The sequence below is a fragment of the Panulirus ornatus genome, chromosome 56, assembly GCF_036320965.1.
Source record: "Panulirus ornatus isolate Po-2019 chromosome 56, ASM3632096v1, whole genome shotgun sequence".
NCBI classification, from domain to species: Eukaryota; Metazoa; Arthropoda; class Malacostraca; order Decapoda; family Palinuridae; genus Panulirus; species Panulirus ornatus.
The window spans coordinates 27,540,843-27,568,022 of NC_092279.1; the positions used below are offsets into that span (position 1 = coordinate 27,540,843).

The 27,180-nt window shown below is 41.9% G+C and overlaps 1 protein-coding gene across 1 annotated transcript in view; it reads right to left on the minus strand.

Annotated features, from left to right (window-relative positions):
* Positions 1–27,180, minus strand: part of LOC139766039 (spatacsin) — a 526,943-nt gene that overhangs the window by 478,838 nt on the left and 20,925 nt on the right. Inside the window, exons 2-3 of the mRNA XM_071694164.1 lie at positions 23,526–23,680; positions 18,577–18,783 (exon numbers count right to left, since the gene is read on the minus strand). Of these exons, the coding sequence (XP_071550265.1) occupies positions 18,577–18,783; positions 23,526–23,680 (362 nt within the window). The remainder of the gene's footprint in view (positions 1–18,576; positions 18,784–23,525; positions 23,681–27,180) is intronic.

Here is a 27,180-nt window from a genome sequence, read left to right on the forward strand (position 1 = left end):
AATCAAAGCCTTTTGCTCTTCTTTTCCATCATTCCTCATCCATGTATAACTGTGGATCATCTTGCATTCTTTCTAATTCATCTTCTCCCTTGCCAACATTTTTATAAGTCCATTCTTCCTTATACCACACTTTCACAAGAACGACAAAAAGGTCAGAATCTCCAAAGGATCCTTCCACACCTCTAGCATCCAGCACAACCTTTCTCAACTTTTCATCCACAGCCATATATTCAATCAAACCCTTTTGTTCTTCTCCATCATTTGTTATCAACATATACCTGTGAATCATCTTGTCCTAAAAAAAAGGAGTTTACAAGAAAAAAAAAAACTCTCAGCACAGACACCCCTAGATAACTTCTATTCTCATTTACACCAGTCACTTTCCATTTACCAACTAACTCATCAATTTCATCACATCCTACCTTCACATCCATGTCATCCATTACAACTACCTTCCTCTTCTACTCAAATTCAAACAGCTATTCAAATTTCTCCAGAAATACTTCATTTCATCCTTACACTGCACAGTCTTCATATTCACAGGTAGGATATACACATACCCATGCACACTTAATTCTAATCTTTCCATTCTCCCACAATATTCTTGATACATTCCATCTATGCTCTGTAACACCCTCCCATACTCTTGGTGACAGCACAATTGCACATCCCTCTTTTTCTCTTCCCTGATAGTTTTCATTCACTCCTCTTGATACTACTCAACCTTACATTCCCTCCCACAAGTTGCATTCATTTCCATTTTCACTCCTTATACCTTGCCCAAAGATATGAGATTCCCCTGACCCCACCAAATCCAAACTATAATTTTCAAAAATTCTTACAAGCCCCCTCCTTTTCCTCTCACCAGTAATCCTGTTAAAACTCAGAGTCATCACCCTCAATCGCTCATCCCTTTCTCCCTGGCATAAGTGGTGGACTTCAGTGCTGCTTCATAGCCTTTAGTGCTACACCACTAACAGGCCACTGGCAGAGGGCAACTTCAGAGAGGTGTTTCCCTGAGGCACACATACAAAGAATATAAACATGGTCTAACACATTTTTCTGCAGTGTCACAGGCCACCAAATGTGAAGCTTATAAACTGGGGATTAATTGAAATTTCATAAAAACAGAATCCTTTCAGTAATCCCTCCTCAACTCTACATCCTTAAACACCTGGGATCTAGCAGTCTTCTTTCTGATCACCAGTATGGCTTCCACATGGCGAGATCCACTGGTGATATTCTTTCCTATCTTACTTTTGTCTAGTCATCATCCCTGAAAGATTTTTGGGAATCTCACGTAGTTGCCTTTGACATATCCAAAGCTTTTGACAGGGTGTGGCATCAGGGTCTCATCTCCAAGCTCCCCTCTTTTGGCTTTCTTACTTCGTAACTAACTTCCTCTTCAGTCAGTCTATCTCTATGGTTACTGAAAGATCAGCCTTCAATCTTTCTAAATCTATAATGGTGTCCCTCAAGGTTCTTTCCTGTTCCCTACACTTTTTCTCCTTTTCATCAGAATTCGTCTCTTCCACATATAACCAAGTACACTCACATACTGATGACTCAACAATGCATTCATCCACATCCCTCAACTCTGCTCCTTCTCTCACTCAATCTGCATCTTGTCTCCACAGAACTTCCTCAATAAGCTCAAACTTGGACAGGATATCTCAGTGGGGTAGACAAAATCTAGTTAAATTTAAAGGTGCCAAGACCTAGTTTCTACCTATCTCTATTGAAATCTCCTCAAAACTCTCATCTCTCCTTTGACGGTTCTGGAATTCCACTTTTTGACTCAATGAACATACTTGTTATTAGTGTAACATCCACTCTTTCTTGGAAACCCTGCATTATGGAAATACTCATATCTGCCTCTAAAAAGCTTGGAGTCCTGTTTAGATACTGAAACTTCTCTTCTTCTAAGCAGCTGCCCTGTTTATACAAAAGATCGATTCATCCATGAAGTACTGCTCTCACATCTGGGGTGGTTCTAGCTCTGCATCTTTACTTGAGAGAGCTGAGGTGAAAGCAGTCTAATTTATAAAAGCAGCTTCAAAACTTGACTCACTTGCCCTACACTGCAATGTTGGTTCACTTTCCCTCTTCCATAAGTATTACTTTGGGTTTTGCTCCAGAGCTTGCTGCTTGTGTGTCCCCAACCACTAGCTAAAGTAAATGATACTCAGCATGCAGCTGCATCATATGATTATGGTGTGGCCAGTGGCAACTCAAGGGTGGGTAATTTTGATAACTGTTCCTTTCCTTACACCTTAAAGATTTGGAACTCCTAACTTCTCAAGTCTTCCCAGTAACTATGACCAGGAACATTCTTAAATACTGGTTTTTTAATTCCTCTTGAGCAAGTAAAAATCACAGCCACAGACAGCTTAATTATCCCTGATTCTTTTGAGCAGAAAGAAATCACTGCATTTATGGATCTGGAGAAAGCATATGATAAGAGTTGATAGAGATGCTCTGTGGAAGGTATTAAGAATATATGGTGTGGGAGGCAAGTTGTTAGAAGCAGAGAAAAGTTTTTATCGAGGATGTAAGGCATGAGTGTGTGTAGGAAGAGAGGAAAGTGATTGGTTCTCAGTGAATGTAGGTTTGCTGCAGGGGTGTGTGATGTCTCCATGGTTGTTCAATTTGTTTATGGCTGGGGTTGTTAGGGAGGTGAATGCAAGAGTTTTGGAAAGAGGGGCAAGTATGCAATCTCTTGTGGATGAGAGAGCTTGGGAAGTGAGTCAGCTGTTGTTCGGTGATGATACAGCGCTGGTAGCTGATTCATGTGAGAAACTGCAGAAGCTGGTGACTGAGTTTGGTAAAGTGTGTAAAAGAAGAAAGCTGAGAGTAAATGTGAATAAGAGCAAGGTTATTAGGTACAGTAGGGGTGAGGGACAAGTCAACTGGGAGGTAAGTTTGAATGGAGAAAAACTGGAGGAAGTGAAGTGTTTTAGATATCTGGGAGTGGATTTGGCAGCAGATGGAACCATGGAAGCAGAAGTGAATCATAGGGTGGGGGAGGGGGCGAAAGTTCTGGGAGCGTTGAAGAATGTGTGGAAGTTGAGAACATTATCTCGGAAAGCAAAAATGGGTATGTTTGAAGGAATAGTGGTTCCAACAATGTAATATGGTTGCGAGGCGTGGGCTATAGATAGAGTTGTGCGGAGGAGGGTGGATGTGCTGGAAATGAGATGTTTGAGGACAATATGTGGTGTGAGGTGATTTGATCAAGTAAGTAATAATAGGGTAAGAGAGATGTGTGGTGATAAAAAGAGTGTGGTTGAGAGAGCAGAAGAGGGTGTTTTGAAATGGTTTGGTCACATGGAGAGAATCAGTGAGGAAAGATTGACCAAGAGGATATATGTGTCAGAGGTGGAGGTGACGAGGAGAAGTGGGAGACCAAATTGGAGGTGGAAAGATGGAGTGAAAAAGATTTTGAGTGATCGGGGCCTGAACATGCAGGAGGGTGAAAGACGTGCAAGGAATAGAGTGAATTGGAACGATGTGGTATACCTGGGTAGACGTGCTGCCAATGGATTGAACCAGGGCATGTGAAGCGTCTGGGGTAAACCATGGAATGTTCTGAGGGGCCTGGATGTGAAAAGGGAGCTGTTGTTTCGGTGCATTATTACATGACAGCTAGAGACTGAGTGTGAACGAATGTGGCCTTTGTTGTCTTTTTCCTAGCGCTACCTCGTGCACATGAGGGGGAGGAGGTTGTTATTTCATGTGTGGCGGGGTGGCGATGGGAATGAATAAAGGAAGACAGTATGAATTATGTACATGTGTATATATGTATATGTCTGTGTGTGTGTATATATGTGTATACGTTGAGATGTATAGGTATGTATATTTGTACGTGTGGACGTGTATGTATATACATGTGTATGTGGGCGGGTTGGGCCATTCTTTCGTCTGTTTCCTTGCTCTACCTCGCTAATGCGGGAGACAGCGACAAAGCAAAATAAATAAATAGAAATCACTGCCGCAGACAGCTTAATTATCTCTGATTCTTTATCTTCACAACTTGCCCTTAATACCCTGAGATCAGAATGTAACATGTTAGTCTCTGAAGCCAGACACAAATATTCAGACATTACTGTTCATGGGATTCAGATCAAATTGTTATGGATTCCCTCTCATATAGGCCTCCGTGAGCATAACAAAGCTAATGCTTTAGACGAACTTTCACACAGTAAAGGTGGTTGAAAACAATGCTGGGTTGTCAATTAGAACCCTCAAAACTGCAATTAGAAAAGAACTAATTGACCTTTTAGAAGCATGAAGACGAGTTCAGATAAACAGATTTTTAACTTTCTAAATTGGGAAACAGAAGAAGGAGTCACGCGGGGAGTGCTCATCCTCCTCAAAGGCTCAGACAGGGGTGTCTAAATGTGTGTGGTTGTAACCAAGATGTGAAAAAAGGAGAGATAGGTAGTATGTTTGAGGAAAGGAACCTGGATGTTTTGGCTCTGAGTGAAACGAAGCTCAAGGGTAAAGGGGAAGAGTGGTTTGGGAATGTCTTGGGAGTAAAGTCAGGGGTTAGTGAGAGGACAAGAGCAAAGGAAGGAGTAGCAGTACTCCTGAAACAGGAGTTGTGGGAGTATGTGATAGAGTGTAAGAAAGTAAATTCTCGATTAATATGGGTAAAACTGAAAGTTGATGGAGAGAGATGGGTGATTATTGGTGCATATGCACCTGGGCATGAGAAGAAAGATCATGAGAGGCAAGTGTTTTGGGAGCAGCTGAATGAGTGTCTTAGTGGTTTTGATGCACGAGACTGGGTTATAGTGATGGGTGATTTGAATGCAAAGGTGAGTAATGTGGCAGTTGAGGGAATAATTGGTATACATGGGGTGTTCAGTGTTGTAAATGGGAATGGTGAAGAGCTTGTAGATTTATGTGCTGAAAAAGGACTGGTGATTGGGAATACCTGGTTTAAAAAGCGAGATATACATAAGTATGCGTATGTAAGTAGGAGAGATGGCCAGAGAGCGTTATTGGATTACGTGTTAATTGACAGGCGCGCAAAAGAGAGACTTTTGGATGTTAATGTGCTGAGAGGTGCAACTGGAGGGATGTCTGATCATTATCTTGTGAAGGATAAGGTGAAGATTTGTATGGGTTTTCAGAAAAGAAGAGTGAATGTTGGGGTGAAAAGGGTGGTGAGAGTAAGTGAGCTTGGGAAGGTGACTTGTGTGAGGAAGTACCAAGAGAGACTGAGTACAGAATGGAAAAAGGTGAGAACAATGGAAGTAAGGGGAGTGGGGGAGGAATGGGATGTATTTAGGGAATCAGTGATGGATTGCGCAAAAGATGCTTGTGGCATGAGAAGAGTGGGAGGTGGGTTGATTAGAAAGGGTAGTGAGTGGTGGGATGAAGAAGTAAGATTATTAGTGAAAGAGAAGAGAGAGGCATTTGGACGATTTTTGCAGGGAAAAAATGCAATTGAGTGGGAGACGTATAAAAGAAAGAGACAGGAGGTCAAGAGAAAGGTGCAAGAGGTGAAAAAAAGGGCAAATGAGAGTTGGGGTGAGAGAGTATCATTAAATTTTAGGGAGAATAAAAAGATGTTCTGGAAGGAGGTAAATAAAGTGTGTAAGACAAGGGAGCAAATGGGAACTTCAGTGAAGGGCGCAAATGGGGAAGTGATAACAAGTAGTGGTGATGTGAGAAGGAGATGGAGTGAGTATTTTGAAGGTTTGTTGAATGTGTTGAATGATAGAGTGGCAGATATAGGGAGTTTTGGACGAGGTGGTGTGCAAAGTGAGAGGGTTAGGGAAAATGATTTGGTAAACAGAGAAGAGGTAGTAAAAGCTTTGCAGAAGATGAAAGCCGGCAAGGCAGCAGGTTTGGATGGTATTGCAGTGGAATTTATTAAAAAAGGGGGTGACTGTATTGTTGACTGGTTGGTAAGGTTATTTAATGTATGTATGACTCATGGTGAGGTGCCTGAGGATTGGCGGAATGCGTGCATAGTGCCATTGTACAAAGGCAAAGGCGATAAGAGTGAGTGCTCAAATTACAGAGGTATAAGTTTGTTGAGTATTCCCGGTAAATTATATGGGAGGGTATTAATTGTGTGTGTGTGTGTGTGTGCGTGAGTGTGTGTGTGTGTGTGTATGTGTATATATATATGTATATTATCCCTGGGGATAGGGGTGAAAGAATACTTCCCACGTATTCCTCGCGTGTTGTAGAAAGCGACTAGAGGGGACGGGAGCGGGGGGCCAGAAATACTCCCCTCCTTGTATTAACTTTCTAAAATGGGAAACAGAAGAAGGAGTCACGCGGGGAGTGCTCATCCTCCTCGAAGGCTCAGAGTGGGGTGCCTAAATGTGTGTGGATGTAACCAAGATGTGAAAAAAGGAGAGATAGGTAGTATGTTTGAGGAAAGGAACCTGGATGTTTTGGCTCTGAGTGAAACGAAGCTCAAGGGTAAAGGGGAAGAGTGGTTTGGGAATGTCTGGGGAGTAAAGTCAGGGGTTAGTGAGAGGACAAGAGCAAGGGAAGGAGTAGCAATACTCCTGAAACAGGAGTTGTGGGAGTATGTGATAGAGTGTAAGAAAGTAAATTCTCGATTAATATGGGTAAAACTGAAAGTTGATGGAGAGAGGTGGGTGATTATTGGTGCATATGCACCTGGGCATGAGAAGAAAGATCAAGAGAGGCAAGTGTTTTGGGAGCAGCTGAATGAGTGTGTTAGTGGTTTTGATGCACGAGACCGGGTTATAGTGATGGGTGATTTGAATGCAAAGGTGAGTAATGTGGCAGTTGAGGGAATAATTGGTATACATGGGGTGTTCAGTGTTGTAAATGGAAATGGTGGAGAGCTTGTACATTTATGTGCTGAAAAAGGACTGATGATTGGGAATACCTGGTTTAAAAAGCGAGATATACATAAGTATACTTATGTAAGTAGGAGAGATGGCCAGAGAGCGTTATTGGATTACGTGTTAATTCACAGGCATGCGAAAGAGAGACTTTTGGATGTTAATGTGTTGAGAGGTGCAACTGGAGGGATGTCTGATCATTATCTTGTGGAGGCTAAGGTGAAGATTTGTATGGGTTTTCAGAAAAGAAGAGTGAATGTTGGGGTGAAGAGGGTGGTGAGAGTAAGTGAGCTTGAGAAGGAGACCTGTGTGAGGAAGTACCAGGAGAGACTGAGTACAGAATGGAAAAAGGTGAGAACAATGGAAGCAAGGGGAGTGGGGGAGGAATGGGATGTATTTAGGGAATCAGTGATGGATTGCGCAAAAGATGCTTGTGGCATGAGAAGAGTGGGAGGTGGGTTGATTAGAAAGGGTAGTGAGTGGTGGGATGAAGAAGTAAGAGTATTAGTGAAAGAGAAGAGAGAGGCATTTGGACAATTTTTGAAGGGAAAAAATGCAATTGAGTGGGAGATGTATAAAAGAAAGAGACAGGAGGTCAAGAGAAAGGTGCAAGAGGTGAAAAAAAGGGCAAATGAGAGTTGGGGTGAGAGAGTATCATTAAATTTTAGGGAGAATAAAAAGATGTTCTGGAAGGAGGTAAATAAAGTGTGTAAGACAAGGGAGCAAATGGGAACTTCAGTGAAGGGCGCAAATGGGGAGGTGATAACAAGTAGTGGTGATGTGAGAAGGAGATGGAGTGAGTATTTTGAAGGTTTGTTGAATGTGTTTGATGATAGAGTGGCAGATATAGGGTGTTTTGGTCGAGGTGGTGTGCAAAGTGAGAGGGTTAGGGAAAATGATTTGGTAAACAGAGAAGAGGTAGTAAAAGCTTTGCGGAAGATGAAAGCCGGCAAGGCAGCAGGTTTGGATGGTATTGCAGTGGAATTTATTAAAAAAGGGGGTGACTGTATTGTTGACTGGTTGGTAAGGTTATTTAATGTATGTATGACTCATGGTGAGGTGCCTGAGGACTGGCGGAATGCGTGCATAGTGCCATTGTACAAAGGCAAAGGGGATAAGAGTTAGTGCTCAAATTACAGAGGTATAAGTTTGTTGAGTATTCCTGGTAAATTATATGGAAGGGTATTGATTGAAAGTGTGAAGGCATGTACAAGCATCAGATTGGGGAAGAGCAGTGTGGTTTCAGAAGTGGTAGAGGATGTGTGGATCAGGTGTTTGCTTTGAAGAATGTATGTGAGAAATATTTAGAAAAGCAAATGGATTTGTATGTAGCAGTTATGGATCTGGAGAAGGCATATGATAGAGTTGATAGAGATGCTCTGTGGAAGGTATTAAGAATATATGGTGTGGGAGGCAAGTTGTTAGAAGCAGTGAAAAGTTTTTATCGAGGATGTAAGGCATGTGTACGTGTAGGAAGAGAGGAAAGTGATTGGTTCTCAGTGAATGTAGGTTTGCGGCAGGGGTGTGTGATGTCTCCATGGTTGTTTAATTTGTTTATGGATGGGGTTGTTAGGGAGGTAAATGCTAGAGTTTTGGAAAGAGGGGCAAGTATGAAGTCTGTTGGGGATGAGAGAGCTTGGGAAGTGAGTCAGTTGTTGTTCGCTGATGATACAGCGCTGGTGGCTGATTCATGTGAGAAACTGCAGAAGCTGGTGACTGAGTTTGGTAAAGTGTGTGGAAGAAGAAAGTTAAGAGTAAATGTGAATAAGAGCAAGGTTATTAGGTACAGTAGGGTTGAGGGTCAAGTCAATTGGGAGGTGAGTTTGAATGGAGAAAAACTGGAGGAAGTGAAGTGTTTTAGATATCTGGGAGTGGATCTGGCAGCGGATGGAACCATGGAAGCGGAAGTGGATCATAGGGTGGGGGAGGGGGCAAAAATTCTGAGGGCCTTGAAGAATGTGTGGAAGTCGAGAACATTATCTCGGAAAGCAAAAATGGGTATGTTTGAAGGAATAGTGGTTCCAACAATGTTGTATGGTTGCGAGGCGTGGGCTATGGATAGAGTTGTGCGCAGGAAGATGGATGTGCTGGAAATGAGATGTTTGAGGACAATGTGTGGTGTGAGGTGGTTTGATCGAGTAAGTAACGTAAGGGTAAGAGAGATGTGTGGAAATAAAAAGAGCGTGGTTGAGAGAGCAGAAGAGGGTGTTTTGAAGTGGTTTGGGCACATGGAGAGGATGAGTGAGGAAAGATTGACCAAGAGGATATATGTGTCGGAGGTGGAGGGAGCAAGGAGAAGAGGGAGACCAAATTGGAGGTGGAAAGATGGAGTGAAGAAGATTTTGTGTGATCGGGGCCTGACCATGCAGGAGGGTGAAAGGAGGGCAAGGAATAGAGTGAATTGGAGCGATGTGGTATACCGGGATTGACGTGCTGTCAGTGGATTGAATCAAGGCATGTGAAGCGTCTGGGGTAAACCATGGAAAGCTGTGTAGGTATGTATATTTGCGTGTGTGGACGTATGTATATACATGTGTACGGGGGGTTGGGCCATTTCTTTCGTCTGTTTCCTTGCGCTACCTCGCAAACGTGGGAGACAGCGACAAAGTATAAAAAAAAAAAAATTAATTGAGAGGGTGAAGGCATGTACAGAGCATCAGATTTGGGAAAAGCAGTGTGGTTTCAGAAGTGGCAGAGGATGTGTGGATCAGGTGTTTGCTTTGAAGTATGTATGCGAGAAATACTTAGAAAAGCAAATGGATTTGTATGTAGCATTTATGGATCTGGAGAAGGCATATGATAGAGTTGATAGAGATGGTCTGTGGAAGGTATTAGGAATATATGGTGTGGGAGGCAAGTTGTTAGAAGCAGCAAAAAGTTTTTATCGAGGATGTAAGGCATGTGTACGTGTAGGAAGAGAGGAAAGTGATTGGTTCTCAGTGAATGTAGGTTTGCGGCAGGGGTGTGTGATGTCTCCATGGTTGTTTAATTTGTTTATGGATGGGGTTGTTAGGGAGGTGAATGCAAGAGTTTTGGAAAGAGGGGCAAGTATGAAGTCTGTTGGGGATGAGAGAGCTTGGGAAGTGAGTCAGTTGTTGTTCGCTCATGATACAGCGCTGGTGGCTGATTCATGTGAGAAACTGCAGAAGCTGGTGACTGAGTTTCGTAAAGTGTGTGAAAGAAGAAAGTTAAGAGTAAATGTGAATAAGAGCAAGGTTATTAGGTACAGTAAGGTTGAGGGTCAAGTTAATTGGGAGGTAAGTTTGAATGGAGAAAAACTGGAGGAAGTAAAGCATTTTAGATATCTGGGAGTGGATCTGGCAGCGGATGGAACCATGGAAGTGGAAGTGATCATAGGGTGGGGGAGGGGGCGAAAAATCTGAGGGCCTTGAAGAATGTGTGGAAGTCGAGAACATTATCTCGGAAAGCAAAAATGGGTATGTTTGAAGGAATAGTGGTTCCAACAATGTTGTATGGTTGCGAGGCGTGAGCTATGGATAGAGTTGTGCGCAGGAAGATGGATGTGCTGGAAATGAGATGTTTGAGGACAATGTGTGGTGTGAGGTGGTTTGATCGAGTAAGTAACGTAAGGGTAAGAGAGATGTGTGGAAATAAAAAGAGCGTGGTTGAGAGAGCAGAAGAGGGTGTTTTGAAGTGGTTTGGGCACATGGAGAGGATGAGTGAGGAAAGATTGACCAAGAGGATATATGTGTCGGAGGTGGAGGGAGCAAGGAGAAGAGGGAGACCAAATTGGAGGTGGAAAGATGGAGTGAAGAAGATTTTGTGTGATCGGGGCCTGACCATGCAGGAGGGTGAAAGGAGGGCAAGGAATAGAGTGAATTGGAGCGATGTGGTATACCGGGATTGACGTGCTGTCAGTGGATTGAATCAAGGCATGTGAAGCGTCTGGGGTAAACCATGGAAAGCTGTGTAGGTATGTATATTTGCGTGTGTGGACGTATGTATATACATGTGTACGGGGGGTTGGGCCATTTCTTTCGTCTGTTTCCTTGCGCTACCTCGCAAACGTGGGAGACAGCGACAAAGTATAAAAAAAAAAAAAATTAATTGAGAGGGTGAAGGCATGTACAGAGCATCAGATTTGGGAAAAGCAGTGTGGTTTCAGAAGTGGCAGAGGATGTGTGGATCAGGTGTTTGCTTTGAAGTATGTATGCGAGAAATACTTAGAAAAGCAAATGGATTTGTATGTAGCATTTATGGATCTGGAGAAGGCATATGATAGAGTTGATAGAGATGGTCTGTGGAAGGTATTAGGAATATATGGTGTGGGAGGCAAGTTGTTAGAAGCAGCAAAAAGTTTTTATCGAGGATGTAAGGCATGTGTACGTGTAGGAAGAGAGGAAAGTGATTGGTTCTCAGTGAATGTAGGTTTGCGGCAGGGGTGTGTGATGTCTCCATGGTTGTTTAATTTGTTTATGGATGGGGTTGTTAGGGAGGTGAATGCAAGAGTTTTGGAAAGAGGGGCAAGTATGAAGTCTGTTGGGGATGAGAGAGCTTGGGAAGTGAGTCAGTTGTTGTTCGCTCATGATACAGCGCTGGTGGCTGATTCATGTGAGAAACTGCAGAAGCTGGTGACTGAGTTTCGTAAAGTGTGTGAAAGAAGAAAGTTAAGAGTAAATGTGAATAAGAGCAAGGTTATTAGGTACAGTAAGGTTGAGGGTCAAGTTAATTGGGAGGTAAGTTTGAATGGAGAAAAACTGGAGGAAGTAAAGCATTTTAGATATCTGGGAGTGGATCTGGCAGCGGATGGAACCATGGAAGTGGAAGTGAATCATAGGGTGGGGGAGGGGGCGAAAATCCTGGGAGCCTTGAAGAATATGTGGAAGTCGAGAACATTATCTCGGAAAGCAAAAATGGGTATGTTTGAAGGAATAGTGGTTCCAACAATGTCGTATGATTGCAAGGCGTGAGCTATGGATAGAGTTGTACGCAGGAGGGTGGAGGTGCTGGAAATGAGATGTTTGAGGACAATGTGTGGTGTGAGGTGGTTTGATCGAGTAAGTAATGTAAGGGTAAGAGAGATGTGTGGAAATAAAAAGAGAGTGGTTGAGAGAGCAGAAGAGGGTGTTTTGAAATGGTTTGGGCACATGGAGAGAATGAGTGAGGAAAGATTGACCAAGAGGATATATGTGTCAGAGGTGGAGGGAACGAGGAGAAGTGGGAGACCAAATTGGAGGTGGAAAGATGGAGTGAAAAAGATTTTGTGTGATCGGGGCCTGAACATGCAGGAGGGTGAAAGGAGGGCAAGGAATAGAGTGAATTGGATCGATGTGGTATACCGGGGTTGACTTGCTGTCAGTGGATTGAATCAGGGAATGTGAAGCGTCTGGGGTAAACCATGGAAAGTTGTGTGGGGCCTGGATGTGGAAAGGGAGCTGTGGTTTCGGGCATTATTGCATGACAGCTAGAGACTGAGTGTGAACGAATGGGGCCTTTGTTGTCTTTTCCTAGTGCTACCTCGCACCACATCGATCCAATTCACTCTATTCCTTGCCCACCTTTCACCCTCCTGCATGTTCAGGCCCCGATCACTCAAAATCTTTTTCACTACATCTCTCCACCTCCAATTTGGTCTCCCACTTCTCCTCGTTCCCTCCACCTCCAACACATATATCCTCTTGGTCAATCTTTCCTCACTCATTCTCTCCATGTGACCAAACCATTTCAAAACACCCTCTTCTGCTCTCTCAACCACGCTCTTTTTATTTCCACACATCTCTCTTACCCTTACATTACTTACTTGAGAAACATAAACAGAAATATTTTCCATCACAATGAATGAGTAAAGTAAAACATGTACATGGAGAAAGTAATAAGATCATCAGATTACATGATTTTTTCCCTGCAAAAATCGTGCAAATGCCTCTCTCTTCTCTTTCACTAATAATCTTACTTCTTCATCCCACCACTCACTGCCCTTTCTAATCAACCCACCTCCCACTCTTCTCATGCCACAAGCATCTTTTGCACAATCCATCACTGATTCCCAAAATACATCCCATTCCTCCCCCACTTCCCCTACTTCCATTGTTCTCACCTTTTTCCATTCTGTACTCAGTCTCTCCTGGTACTTCCTCACACAAGTCTCCTTCCAAAGCTCACTTACTCTCACCACCCTCTTCAACCCAACATTCACTCTTCTTTTCTGAAAACCCATACAAATCTTCACCTTAGCCTCCACAAGATAATGATCAGACATCCCTCCAGTTGCACCTCTCAGCACATTAACATCCAAAAGTCTCTCTTTCACGCGCCTGTCAATTAACACGTAATCCAATAATGCTCTCTGGCCATCTCTCCTACTTACATACGTATACTTATGTACATCTCGCTTTTTAAACCAGGTATTCCCAATCACCAGTCCTTTTTCAGCACATAAATCTACAAGCTCTCCACCATTTCCATTTACAACACTGAACACCCCATGTATACCAATTATTCCCTTAACTGCCACATTACTCACCTTTGCATTCAAATCACCCATCACTATAACCCGGTCTCGTGCATCAAAACCACTAACACACTCATTCAGCTGCTCCCAAAACACTTGCCTCTCATGATCTTTCTTCTCATGCCCAGGTGCATATGCACCAATAATCACCCATCTTTCTCCATCAACTTTCAGTTTTACCCATATTAATCGAGAATTTACTTTCTTACATTCTATCACATACTCCCACAAGTCCTGTTTCAGGAGTACTGCTACTCCTTCCCTTGCTCTTGTCCTCTCACTAACCCCTGATTTTTGCAGGGAAAAAATGCAATTGAGTGGGAGATGTATAAAAGAAAGAGACAGGAGGTGAAGAGAAAGGTGCAAGAGGTGAAAAAGAGGGCAAATGAGAGTTGGGGTGAGAGAGTATCATTAAATTTTAGGGAGAATAAAAAGATGTTCTGGAAGGAGGTAAATAAAGTGCGTAAGACAAGGGAGCAAATGGGAACTTCAGTGAAGGGCGCAAATGGGGAGGTGATAACAAGTAGTGGAGATGTGAGAAGGAGATGGAGTGAGTATTTTGAAGGTTTGTTGAATGTGTTTGATGATAGAGTGGCAGATATAGGGTGTTTTGGTCGAGAAGGTGTGCAAAGTGAGAGGGTTAGGGAAAATGATTTGGTAAACAGAGAAGAGGTAGTAAAAGCTTTGCGGAAGATGAAAGCCAGCAAGGCAGCAGGTTTGGATGGTATTGCAGTGGAATTTATTAAAAAAGGGGGTGACTGTATTATTGACTGGTTGGTAAGGTTATTTAATGTATGTATGACTCATGGTGAGGTGCCTGAGGATTGGCGGAATGCGTGCATAGTGCCATTGTACAAAGGCAAAGGGGATAAGAGTGAGTGCTCAAATTACAGAGGTATAAGTTTGTTGAGTATTCCTGGTAAATTATATGGGAGGGTATTGATTGCAAGGGTGAAGGCATGTACAGAGCATCAGATTGGGGAAGAGCAGTGTGGTTTCAGAAGTGGTAGAGGATGTGTGGATCAGGTGTTTGCTTTGAAGAATGTATGTGAGAAATACTTAGAAAAGCAAATGGATTTGTATGTAGCAGTTATGGATCTGGAGAAGGCATATGATAGAGTTGATAGAGATGCTCTGTGGAAGGTATCAAGAATACATGGTGTGGGAGGCAAGTTGTTAGAAGCAGTGAAAAGTTTTTATCGAGGATGTAAGGCATGTGTACGTGTAGGAAGAGAGGAAAGTGATTGGTTCTCAGTGAATGTAGGTTTGCGGCAGGGGTGTGTGATGTCTCCATGGTTGTTTAATTTGTTTATGGATGGGCTTGTTAGGGAGGTGAATGCAATAGTTTTGGAAAGAGGGGCAAATATGAAGTCTGTTGGGGATGAGAGAGCTTGGGAAGTCAGTCAGTTGTTGTTCGCTGATGATACAGCGCTGGTGGCTGATTCATGTGAGAAACTGCAGAAGCTGGTGACTGAGTTTGGTAAAGTGTGTGAAAGAAGAAAGTTAAGAGTAAATGTGAATAAGAGCAAGGTTATTAGGTACAGTAGGGTTGAGGGTCAAGTCAATTGGGAGCTAAGTTTGAATGGAGAAAAACTGGAGGAAGTAAAGTGTTTTAGATATCTGGGAGTGGATCTGGCAGCGGATGGAACCATGGCAGCGGAAGTGGATCATAGGGTGGGGGAGGGGGCGAAAATTCTGGGAGCCTTGAAGAATGTGTGGAAGTAGAGAACATTATCTCGGAAAGCAAAAATGGGTATGTTTGAAGGAATAGTGGTTCCAACAATGTTGTATGGTTGCGAGGCGTGGGCTATGGATAGAGTTGTGCGCAGGAAGATGGATGTGCTGGAAATGAGATGTTTGAGGACAATGTGTGGTGTGAGGTGGTTTGATCGAGTAAGTAACGTAAGGGTAAGAGATAGGTGTGGAAATAAAAAGAGCGTGGTTGAGAGAGCAGAAGAGGGTGTTTTGAAATGGTTTGGGCACATGGAGAGAATGAGTGAGGAAAGATTGACCAAGAGGATATATGTGTTGGAGGTGGAGGGAACAAGGAGAAGTGGGAGACCAAACTGGAGGTGGAAAGATGGAGTGAAAAAGATTTTGTGTGATCGGGGCCTGAACATGCAGGAGGGTGAAAGGAGGGCAAGGAATAGAGTGAATTAGATCGATGTGGTATACCGGGCTTGACGTGCTGTCAGTGGATTGAATCAGGGCATGTGAAGCGTCTGGGGTAAACCATGGAAAGCTGTGTAGGTATGTATATTTGCGTGTGTGGACGTATGTATATACATGTGTATGGGGGTGGGTTGGGCCATTTCTTTCGTCTGTTTCCTTGCGCTACCTCGCAAACGCAGGAGACAGCGACAAAGCAAGAAAAAAAAAAGATTACATGATGTTGTAACTGCTAGACTAAGGCTAGGCTATTGGTACTATTGGTGCTTTGGTCTAACTGGAAATGTTACCCATGTGAATTGTAACGTTTGGACACAAAACTAGAAGATTATGTCTTAGAATGTGAAAAAATAGAGCCTTTTAGGAAATATCTAAGAAACCCTGCAAGAAATGTCACAACACATTATTAATAACAAGATATCTGAAATTTTAAGTTTGTATCCACTCCTAACATCTGGTTGGTAAAACTTACAATATGTAATGCATGTAATAAAATACGAATTGTAACATCTTATATAATATCAACCCACTGGGGTCTGACTAAGACCCTTTGTGACCCTTATGTGCTACCGCTCACAGGATGAGCATGGGTGCACAATAAATTTGCCAGGGACACCAGCACACATCAAATCTAAAAATCATAAACATTTTTCCCTTGTCTCTTCTTTTTACCTTTCAATACCCTCTCAATATTCCGATTAAGGTCCAGCCTTGATGTAGTCTTTTGTCCGTGACTGGAGCCTCCAACATAAAAAAAGAAAAAAAAAATGCAAGGATGTTATTATGAGAAACACAAAGGTACCCCATATTATGGAAATCTGGAGCTTGGAAACTTGTAAATTGCTATCACTAAATTAATGATACAAATTATATATCTGCCATTATGCAAAATATCACAATCTAAAAAAAATGTGAAAAACAGAATCAGCCAAAAGCAAAATTCTTTTATAAATCTAGGTTGCATTTGCTGATGCATGCATGAGTGTTCATGACACAGACAACAGGTTTGAGTTTGAACCAGCCTGTGTGTAAGTTATGGTCTGCCTCTTCTAAGATTCCTCCATATTCTGCAGTATATTTCCCCTCAAGATGTCTATAAAGAGGCATCAGGTTCAAGAGCAAGTAGTACAGCTAAATGAGCATGTAAAGGAATTAAACTGGATGTAAATCTTGGATTTACAGATGTCTGATGCAAAAAAAAAGATCTTAGCTCCACTGCTAAAACTCTGGAGTTTGCTGCAGCTACAATGGGAACAATACACGACAACGATCAAATTAAAGCATGTGCTCAAGCTGTAGAAATAACAGAAGTCTCCTGAGCTTGTGGATCAAAGACCAAATTTGAAGTAAAGTGCCATTAAATATGATGGCTATTCAAGCTAAGGCCAAGAGTTTGTAAAATAATTTGCTGGAACTTAACAAAAAAGGCCTTCCTGAACAAGGAAAGACATGTTTGATAGGTTTAGGAAGTGATTTAACCTGCAAAACATTAGATTATGGGGTGAAACTGCTGGTGCTAATCTTGAAGCCACAAGGAATTCTCAGAGTGAACTGAAGAAAATTATCAAAGAAGGATGTTACACGCCAGAACGAGCATACAATGTCAATGAAACAGGTCTTCACTGGAAAAGCATGCCAGATAGAACATCTACTTCAAAGGGAGAGAAGTTAGCATCAGGTTTCAAGGCATCATCAGAGATTTTCTGATGCAACTTCTGGGAGGTATACTGCCGGTGATTTTAAGTTAAAGCTCTCACTATTGCACAGTTTGTCAATCCCAAAGCTCTAAAAGGTTATGCTAAACCTAACACCAATGATTTGGCACTCAAATAGGAAGGCATGGATGGTTATAAGTGTTTTTGAAGACTGTTTTAACAAATCCTGTCATGCTATGGAAAAGTACTGTGTCAAACATAACATTTCCAACAGAGCACTGCTCCTCTTAAACAATGCACCAAGCCATCCTGTGATTTTTGTCTCCTGACCTAAATTCTCTTTTCACACAAAACTTTAACATAAATTCACTTTAAACATCAACTCTTTACATTCAACACACAATTCAAAAGCAAATCTTTTACCAAACCCCTATGAAATGCTACTTATCTCTCTCTATCTATCTACATCCAATATAAAAGCTCAATCAAAAATAAGGACTGGCTTTGCCTCCTTCTTATGCCCTTATCCTCACACAACCCCAACATTTGAAATTTACACTAATCTCAACCATATACTCTCTTCTCTCTGATTTCCTGTCTCATTCAGTCTCCCCTTTTCTCTTTTACCTTATCTATTTGCTTTCTCTTAACCAAACTTCCTAAATCCATCCTTCCTAATGGTAAAATCATCTCAGTATTACAATTTTACAGGCAATCCTTTTTCTTTTTCTATATCCTGTAATATCATCATTTTTCACTAACCACTTTTAACTTTATATCATCATCTTAGGGTATCTATTTGCATAGCTTCCAGTCATTCCATTATCAATATAGCATTTTCTCATGTAATATGGTAAAAGTAGAACATACTCATCAACACTCCCATACCTGCGAGCTTACATCTTCACTCTCCAACAGCCTTCCTAAAGTACCTCCAACTTGCTTACCTTTTGCTATATTTTCAAATATCTTAATATTTATTCATTTAAATACCAGAGTACTCCCTAGATACTGGAAATTCTAGTACCTCTGCCCTTGTCAACAGTGCTTCAACTTCTTAATATACTTTTAATTTCTGTGGCAATATCCTGAAGTTCCTCTAATGCTTTACCCATCAGTGTAGCATAATCATATCGTCACCAACCAAACTTTCCTGCGTTTTCTGTCCTTTACCAGTCTTACTCCTTAACCTATATTTCATACCAAGAGGTCCCCTAAATAACAGTCCACAATGGTACAAAAAAGATACACAGATATAAAACACTACTGCTTCATCTTAATCCCTATCTCAAACCACTCACTTATTCCTCCATTCATCCTGCAAATATATTTCATCATCTTTCAAGAGTAAGTTTTACAAAATCTTATCAGAAACAAGTAATTACCTATTCTATGAGAATGAAATACTAGCAAACTTTAGATAATCTGATTAAAAGGATACATAAGTCTGTTCCTGTAACAGGTTGTGCCAAGACATTATTTTGATAGAGATGTGCTGTACGGAGGGGAGGAGTCCGAAGAACGCCCTGTGCTGTGGGGCAACCTCCAGCATTGGTTGCAAGGAGAGCCAGCCGATCACTCTGTGGCTGAAGGAGGATGAAATACTGTGTATGCCCCCATATTCTTGGGTTGCGAACTGACCGTATACCTGTAAATACATATCAAAGATGTCTAGATATCAACTGAAATTTCATTCTTTGGCAAATCCCAGAATAGTTACTGGAATCAGCACAAATTTGAGCTTAAATTTTGAAAAGAATCATGAAATACTTAGAAGAGAGTGCCTGAAGTGATTCATGCAACAACAGATGGGAATAGAGTGATATAAGTAGAGAAAAATTGTTTATGAGAAAAAATTATAAAGAGATTAGTCCGAAACAAAATGGTGATAAAGGGAGCAATGAATTTTCACAATTCAAGAACAGTAATATGATCAGTAATCCTTTCCTAGCAGTATGCTCAAGTGATGAAACCAATAAAAAAATTATCTATAAATACACACCAATGATAATTACTAAAACTTTTTTAACTTCAGCAATAGAATTATACTACATAACACAATCTATCCCTGAGGATGGGGTAGGAAGAAGACTTCCCACATATTCCCTGTGTGTCGTAGAAGGCGACTAAAAGGGGAGGGAGCAGGGGGCTGGAAATCCTCACCCCCGTTTTTAATTTTCCAAAAGAAGGAACAGAGAAGGGGGTCAAGTGTGGATATTACTTCCAAGGCTCAGTCCTCTGTTCTTAACGCTACCTCGCTGATGCAGGAAATGGCAAATATGTATGAAAATAAAACACAATCTATAAATAGCCCTAGCGCAAGGGAAACATCTTGATATAGTTCTCTAGACAAGAATAACACCATTAATCTGAAATATTTATTATTTTATCATACTCTGTCGGTCTTCCATGTTAGCAAGGTAGCGCATGAAAACAGACAAAAGAATGCCCCAACCCGCCCACATACACATGTATATACATATACGTCCACTCACGCAAATATACATACCTATACATCTCAACGTATACATATATATACACACACCGACATATACATATATACACATGTACATAATTCATAGTCTGCCTTTATTCATTCCCACTGCCACCCCTCCACACATGAAATAACAACCCCCTTCTCCCTCATGTGCGCGAGGTAGCGCTACGAAAAGACAACAAAGGCCACATTCGTTCACACTCAGTCACTTGCTGTCACGTATAATGCACAGAAACCACAGCTCCCTTTCCACATCCAGGCCACACAAAACTTTCCATGGTTTATCCCAGACGCATCACATGCCCTGGTTCAATCCATTGACAGCACTTTGACCCCGGTATACCACATCGTTCCAATTCACTCTATTCCTTGCAAGCCTTTCCCCCTCCTGAATGTTCAGGCCCCGATCACTCAAAATCTTTTTCACTCCATCATTCCAACTCCAATTTGGTCTCCCACTTCTCCTTGTTCCCTCCACCTCTGACACATATATCTTCTTGGTCAATCTTTCCTCACTCATTCTCTCCATGTGACCAAACCATTTCAAAATGCCCTCTTCTGCTCTCTCAACCACACTCTTTTCATTACCACACGTCTTTTACCCTTTCATTACTTACTCGATCAAACCATCTCACACCACATATTGTCCTCAAACATCTCATTTCCAGCACATCCACCCTCCTCCGCACAACTCTATCTATAGCCCACGCCTCGCAACCATATAACATTGTTGAAACCACTATTACTTCAAACATACCCATTTTTGCTTTCCGAGATAATGTTCTCGACTTCCACACATTTTTCAGTGCTCCTAGAACTTTCACCCCCTTCCCCACCCTGTCACTCACTTCCACTTCCATGGTTCCATCCGCTGCCAAATCCACTCCCAGATATCCAAAACACTTCACTTCCTCCAGTTTTTCTCCATTCAAACGTACCTCCCAATTAACTTGTCCCTCAACCCTATTGTACCTAATAACCTTGCTCTTATTCACATTTACTCTCAGCTTTCTTCTTTCACACACATCACCAAATTAAGTCACCAACTTCTGCAGTTTCTCACACGAATCAGCCACCAGCGCCGTATCATCAGCGAACAACAATTGACTCACTTCCCAAGCCCTCTCATCCACAACTCACTGCACAGTTGCCCCTCTCTCCAAAACTCATGCATTTACCACCCTAATAACACCATCCATAAATAAATTAAACAACCATGGAGACATAACGCACCCCTGCCGCAAACCGACATTCACTGAGAACCAATCACTTTCCTCTCTTCCTACTCGAATACATGCCTTACATCCTCAATAAAAACTTTTCACGGCTTCTAACAACTTGCCTCCCACACCATATATTCTTAATACCTTCCACAGAGCATCTCTTATCAACTCTATCATATGCCTTCTCCAGATCCATAAATGCTATATACAAATCCATTTGCTTTTCTAAGTATTTCTCACATACATTCTTCAAAGCAAACACCTGATCCACATATCCTCTACCACTTCTGAAACCACACTGCTCTTCCCCAATCTGATGCTCTGTACATGCCTTCACCCTCTCTATCAATACCCTCCCATATAATTTCCCAGGAATACTCAACAAACTTATACCTCTGTAATTTGAGCACTCACCTTTATCCCCTTTGCCTCTGTATGATGGCACTATGCATGCATTACGCCAATCCTCAGGCACCTCATCATGAGTCATACATATATCAAATATCCTTACCAACCAGTCAACAACACAGTCATCCCCTTTTTTATTAAATTCCACTGCAATACCATCCAAACCCGGTGCCTTGCCAGCTTTCATCTTCTGCAAAGCTTTTACTACCTCTTCTCTGTTTACCAAATCATTCTCCCTAACCCTCTCACTTTGCACACCACCTCGACCAAAACACCCTATATCTGTCACTCTATCATCTAACACATTCAACAAACCTTCAAAATGTTCACTCCATCTCATTCTAACATCACAACTACTTGTTATCACCTCCCCATTAGCCCCCTTCACTAATGTTCCCATTTGTTCTCTTGCCTTATGCACTTTATTTACCTCCTTCCAAAACATTTTTTATTCTCCCTAAAATTTAATGACACTCCATCACCTCACCTCTCATTTGCCCTCTTTTTCACCTCTTACACCTTTCTCTTGACCTCCTGCCTCTTTCTTTTAAACATCTCCCAGTCATTTGCATTATATCCCTGCAAAAATCATCCAAATGCCTCTCTCTTCTCTTTCACTAACAATCTTACTTCTTCATCCCACCACTCACTACCCTTTCTTATCTGTCCACCTCCCATGCTTCTCATGCCACAAGCATCATTTGTGCAAGCCATTACTGCTTCCCTAAATACATCCCATTCCTCCCCCACTCCCCTTACCTTCTTTGCTCTCGCCTTTTTCCATTCTGCACTCAGTCTCTCCTGTTACTTCCTAACACAAGTCTCCTTCTCAAGCTCACTTACTCTCACCACTCTCTTCACCCCAACATTCTCTCTTCTTTTCTGAAAACCTCTACAAATCTTCACCTTCGCCTCCAACAAGATAATGATCAGACATCCCTCTAGTTGCACCCCTCAGCACATTAACATACAAAAGTCTTTCTTTCACGCGCCTATCAATCAACACATAATCCAATAACGCTCTCCGGCCATCTCTCCTACTTACATATGTATACTTATGTATATCTCTCTTTTTAAACCAGATATTCCGAATCACCAGCCCTTTTTGAGCACACAAATCTACAAGCTCTTCACCATTTCCATTTACAACACTGAACACCCCATGTACACCAATCATTCCCTCAACTGCCACATTACTCACCTTTGCATTCAAATCACCCATCACTATAACCTGGTCTCGTGCATCAAAACTACTAACATACTCACTCAGCTGCTCCCAAAACACTTTCCTCTCATGATCTTCCTTCTCATGCCCAGGTGTATATACATCAATAATCACCCATCTCTCTCCATCCACTTTCAGTTTTACCAATATCAATCTTGAGTTCACTTTCTTACACTCTATCGCATACTACCACCACTCCTGTTTCAAGAGTAGTGCTACTCCTTCCCTTGCTCTTGTCCTCTCACCAACCCCCGACTTTATTCACAAAACATTCCCAAACCACTCTTCCCCTTTACCCTTGAGCTTCGTTTCACTCAGAGCCAAAACATCCAGGTTCCTTTCCTCAAACATACTACCTATCTCTCCTTTTTTCTCATCTTGGTTACATCAACACACATTCAGACTCCCCAATCTGAGCCTTCAAGGAGGATGAGCACTCCCCGTGTGACTCCTTCATCTGTTTCCCCTTTTAGAAAGTTAAAATACAAAGAGGGGAGGCCCCCCGCTCCCGTCCCCTTTAGTCACCTTCTACAACACGTGAGGAATGCGTGGGAAGTATTCTTTCTCCCCTATCCCTAGGGATAGCAATATAGCAATATATGGTAAAAATAAAAATACAGAACTGCTACTCAAAATACAATGAAACAAGGATAAGAAGAGTCATCCTTTAGCAGACCTTCAACACCACAACACTGCTTGTAGCACACAGAAAAATGCACATCTGCATATGGATCTTAATACTATACACCATAAACAATATTTGGAGAGGCATCTGTATAATGATTCACCACAATACAGACCTAGTTTTCAGAAAATATCTATGGTATACACTTTTGCTCCTGGGAAAGAAAACCATTATGGCAATGCTCACGACAGTATGCTCAGAGCTGCCTAATATATCATGTCAAGTCTATAAACAAACTAACTAGAGTATATTTCGCTTAGGAAGATGGTTTCTCACAACTTACGTTGTTTCTGCTACTGATGATCCTGTTTTCGTGCAGCATGAGTTTATCTCAACATTCAATAAAACTTACTTGAATCCTTTTCTCTAATAAGAGAAAGAAGTGATGGAGCAGACAACTGAAGTGAGCATGACAGTCCTGTATCAAAGTGCACAGAATATCGTACCAGCATCCCATTCTGGCAGGCAATGACTACCTCGCTCTCACCTCCACATTGCCAGCAAGCACTGCAGAAAATATGCTTTAGTTTAAATTTTTGTCTTCCTTTAATATTCAATGAAATCTCATAACCACTTTTTAAAAACGTTGGGGAGTGTGAGATGGTGAACACTGAAAACTACAAGTTGTGCTGTGTCAGTATAACATAAGTGATGATGCCACCAAATCCTTTCCATATGAGAGAGCCATCAAGAAGTACCTATGGCTGCACTAATACAAATAATTTTCATTCAACTTTGAAGTAAGTTGGGGACTAATGAAGTAAGCATCTCATCAAGTCAAAATACAAAATGGTTTAACAAAGCTTGTGATTAAGAAGTGAAGTTCTTGACACAAATAAAAACAAATTTATTACACTTAACTACTGTCTCCCACATTAGCAAGGTAGTGCAAGGAAACAGATGAAAGAATGGCCCAACCCACCTACATACACAGGTATATACATATACATCCACACATGCACATATACATACATATACATTTCAGCATATACATACACAGACATATACATATGTACAAATGCACATATCCATACTTCCTGCCTTAATCCATTCCAGTCGTTACCTGCCACACACAAAATAGCATTTCTTGCCCCCCTCCCCAAGCAAGACAGCACCAGGAAAAGACAAAAAAGGACACATTTGTTCACATTTAGTCTCTAGCTGTCATGTATAATACACCGAAACCACAGCTCCCTTTCCACATTCAGGCCCCACACACCTTTCCATGGTTTACCCCAGACGCTTCACATGCCCTGGTTCAATCCATTGACAGCACATCGACCCCGGTATACCACATCGTTCCAATTCACTCTATTCCTTGCAAGCCTTTCACCCTCCTGCATGTTCAGGCCCCGATCACTCAAAATCTTTTTCACTCCATCTTTCCACCTCCAATTTGGTCTCCCACTTCTCCTCCTTCCCACCACCTCCAACACATATATCCTCTTGGTCAATCTTTCCCCACTCATTCTCTCCATGTGACCAAACCATTTCAAAACACCCTCTTCTGCTCTCTCAACCACACTCTTTTTATTTCCACACATCTCTCTTACCCTTACATTACTTACTCGATCAAACCACCTCACACCACAAACTGTCCTCAAACATCTCATTTCCAGCACATCCACCCTCCTGTGCACACTCTATCCATAGCCCACGCCTCGCAACCATACAACATTGTTGGAACAACTATTCCTTCAAACATACCCATTTTTGCTTTCTGAGATAATGTTCTCGACTTCTAAACATTCTTCAAGGCTCCCAGAATTTTCGCCCCCTCCCCCACCCTATGATTCACTTCCGCTTCCATGGTTCCATCCGCTGCCAGATCCACTCCCAGATATCTAAAACACATTACTTCCTCCAGTTTTTCTCCATTCAAACTTACCTCCCAACTGACTTAAACCTCAACCCTACTGTACCTAATAACCTTGCTCTTATTCACATTCAATCTTAACTTTCTTCTTTCACACACTTTACCAAACTCAGTCACCAGCTTCTGCAGTTTCTTACATGAATCAGCCACCAGCGCTGTATCATCCGCGAACAACAACTTACTCACTTCCCAAGCTCTCTCATCCCCAACAGACTTCATACTTGCCCCTCTTTCCAAAACTCTTGCATTCACCTCCCTAACAACCCCATCCATAAACAAATTAAACAACCATGGAGACACACACCCCTGCCGCAAACCTACATTCACTGAGAACCAATCACTTTCCTCTCTTCCTACACGTACACATGCCTTACATCCTCGATAAAAACTTTTCACTGCTTCTAACAACTTGCCTCCCACACCATATATTCTTAAAACCTTCCACAGAGCATCTCTATCAACTCTATCATTTGCCTTCTCCAGATCCATAAATGCTACATACAAATCCATTTGTTTTTCTATGTATTTCTCACATACATTCTTCAAAGCAAACACCTGATCCACACATCCTCTACCGCTTCTGAAACTACACTGCTCTTCCCCAATCTGATGCTCTGTACACGCCTTCACCCTCTCAATCAATACCCTCCCATCAGGAGTTGTGGGAGTATGTGATAGAGTGTAAGAAAGTAAATTCTAGATTGATATGGGTAAAACTGAAAGTTGAGGGAGAGAGATGGGTGATTATTGGTGCATATGCACCTGGGCATGAGAAGAAAGATCATGGGAGGCAAGTGTTTTGGGAGCAGCTGAATGAGTGTGTTAGTGGTTTTGATGCACAAGACCGGGTTATAGTGATGGGTGATTTGAATGCAAAGGTGAGTAATGTGGCAGTTAAGAGAATCATTCATGTACATGGGGTGTTCAATGTTGTAAATGGAAATGGTGAAGAGCTTGTAGATTTATGTGCTGAAAAAGGACTGGTGATTGGGAATACCTGGTTTAAAAAGCGAGATATACATAAGTATACGTATGTAAGTAGGAGAGATGGCCAGAGAGCGTTATTGGATTACGTGTTAATTGATAGACGCACGAAAGAGAGACTTTTGGATGTTAATGTGCTGAGAGGTGCAACTGGAGGGATGTCTGATCATTATCTTGTGGAGGCAAAGGTGAAGATTTGTGGGGGTTTTCAGAAAAGAAGAGAGAATGTTGGGGTGAAGAGAGTGGTGAGAATAAGTGAGCTTGGGAAGGAGACTTGTGTGAGGAAGTACCAGGAGAGACTGAGTACAGAATGGAAAAAGGTGAGAACAAAGGAGGTAAGGGGAGTGGGGGAGGAATGGGATGTATTTAGGGAAGCAGTGATGGCTTGCGCAAAAGATGCTTGTGGCATGAGAAGCGTGGGAGGTGAGTTGATTAGAAAAGGTAGTGAGTGGTGGAATGAAGAAGTAAGAGTATTAGTGAAAGAGAAGAGAGAGGCATTTGGACAATTTTTGCAGGGAAAAAATGCAAATGAGTGGGAGAGGTATAAAAGAAAGAGGCAAGAGGTCAAGAGAAAGGTGCAAGAGGTGAAAAAGAGGGCAAATGAGAGTTGGGGTGAGAGAGTATCATTAAATTTCAGGGAGAATAAAAAGATGTTTTGGAAGGAGGTAAACAAAGTGCGTAAGACGAAGGAGCAAATGGGATCTTCAGTGAAGGGGGCTAATGGGGAGGTGATAACAAGTAGTGGTGCTGTGAGAAGGAGATGGAGTGGGTATTTTAAAGGTTTGTTGAATGTGTTTGATGATAGAGTGGCAGATATAGGGTGTCTTGTTCGAGGTGGTGTGCAAAGTGAGAGGGTTAGGGAAAATGATTTGGTAAATAGAGAAGAGGTAGTAAAAGCTTTACGGAAGATGAAAACCGGCAAAGCAGCAGGTTTGCATGGTATTGCAGTGGAATTTATTAAAAAAGGGGGTGACTGTATTGTTGACTGGTTGGTAAGGTTATTTAATGTATGTATGATTCATGGTGAGGTGCCTGAGGATTGGCGGAATGCTTGCAAAGTGCCATTGTACAAAGGCAAAGGGGGATAAGAGTGAGTGCTCAAATTACAGAGGTATAAGTTTGTTGAGTATTCCTGGTAAATTATATG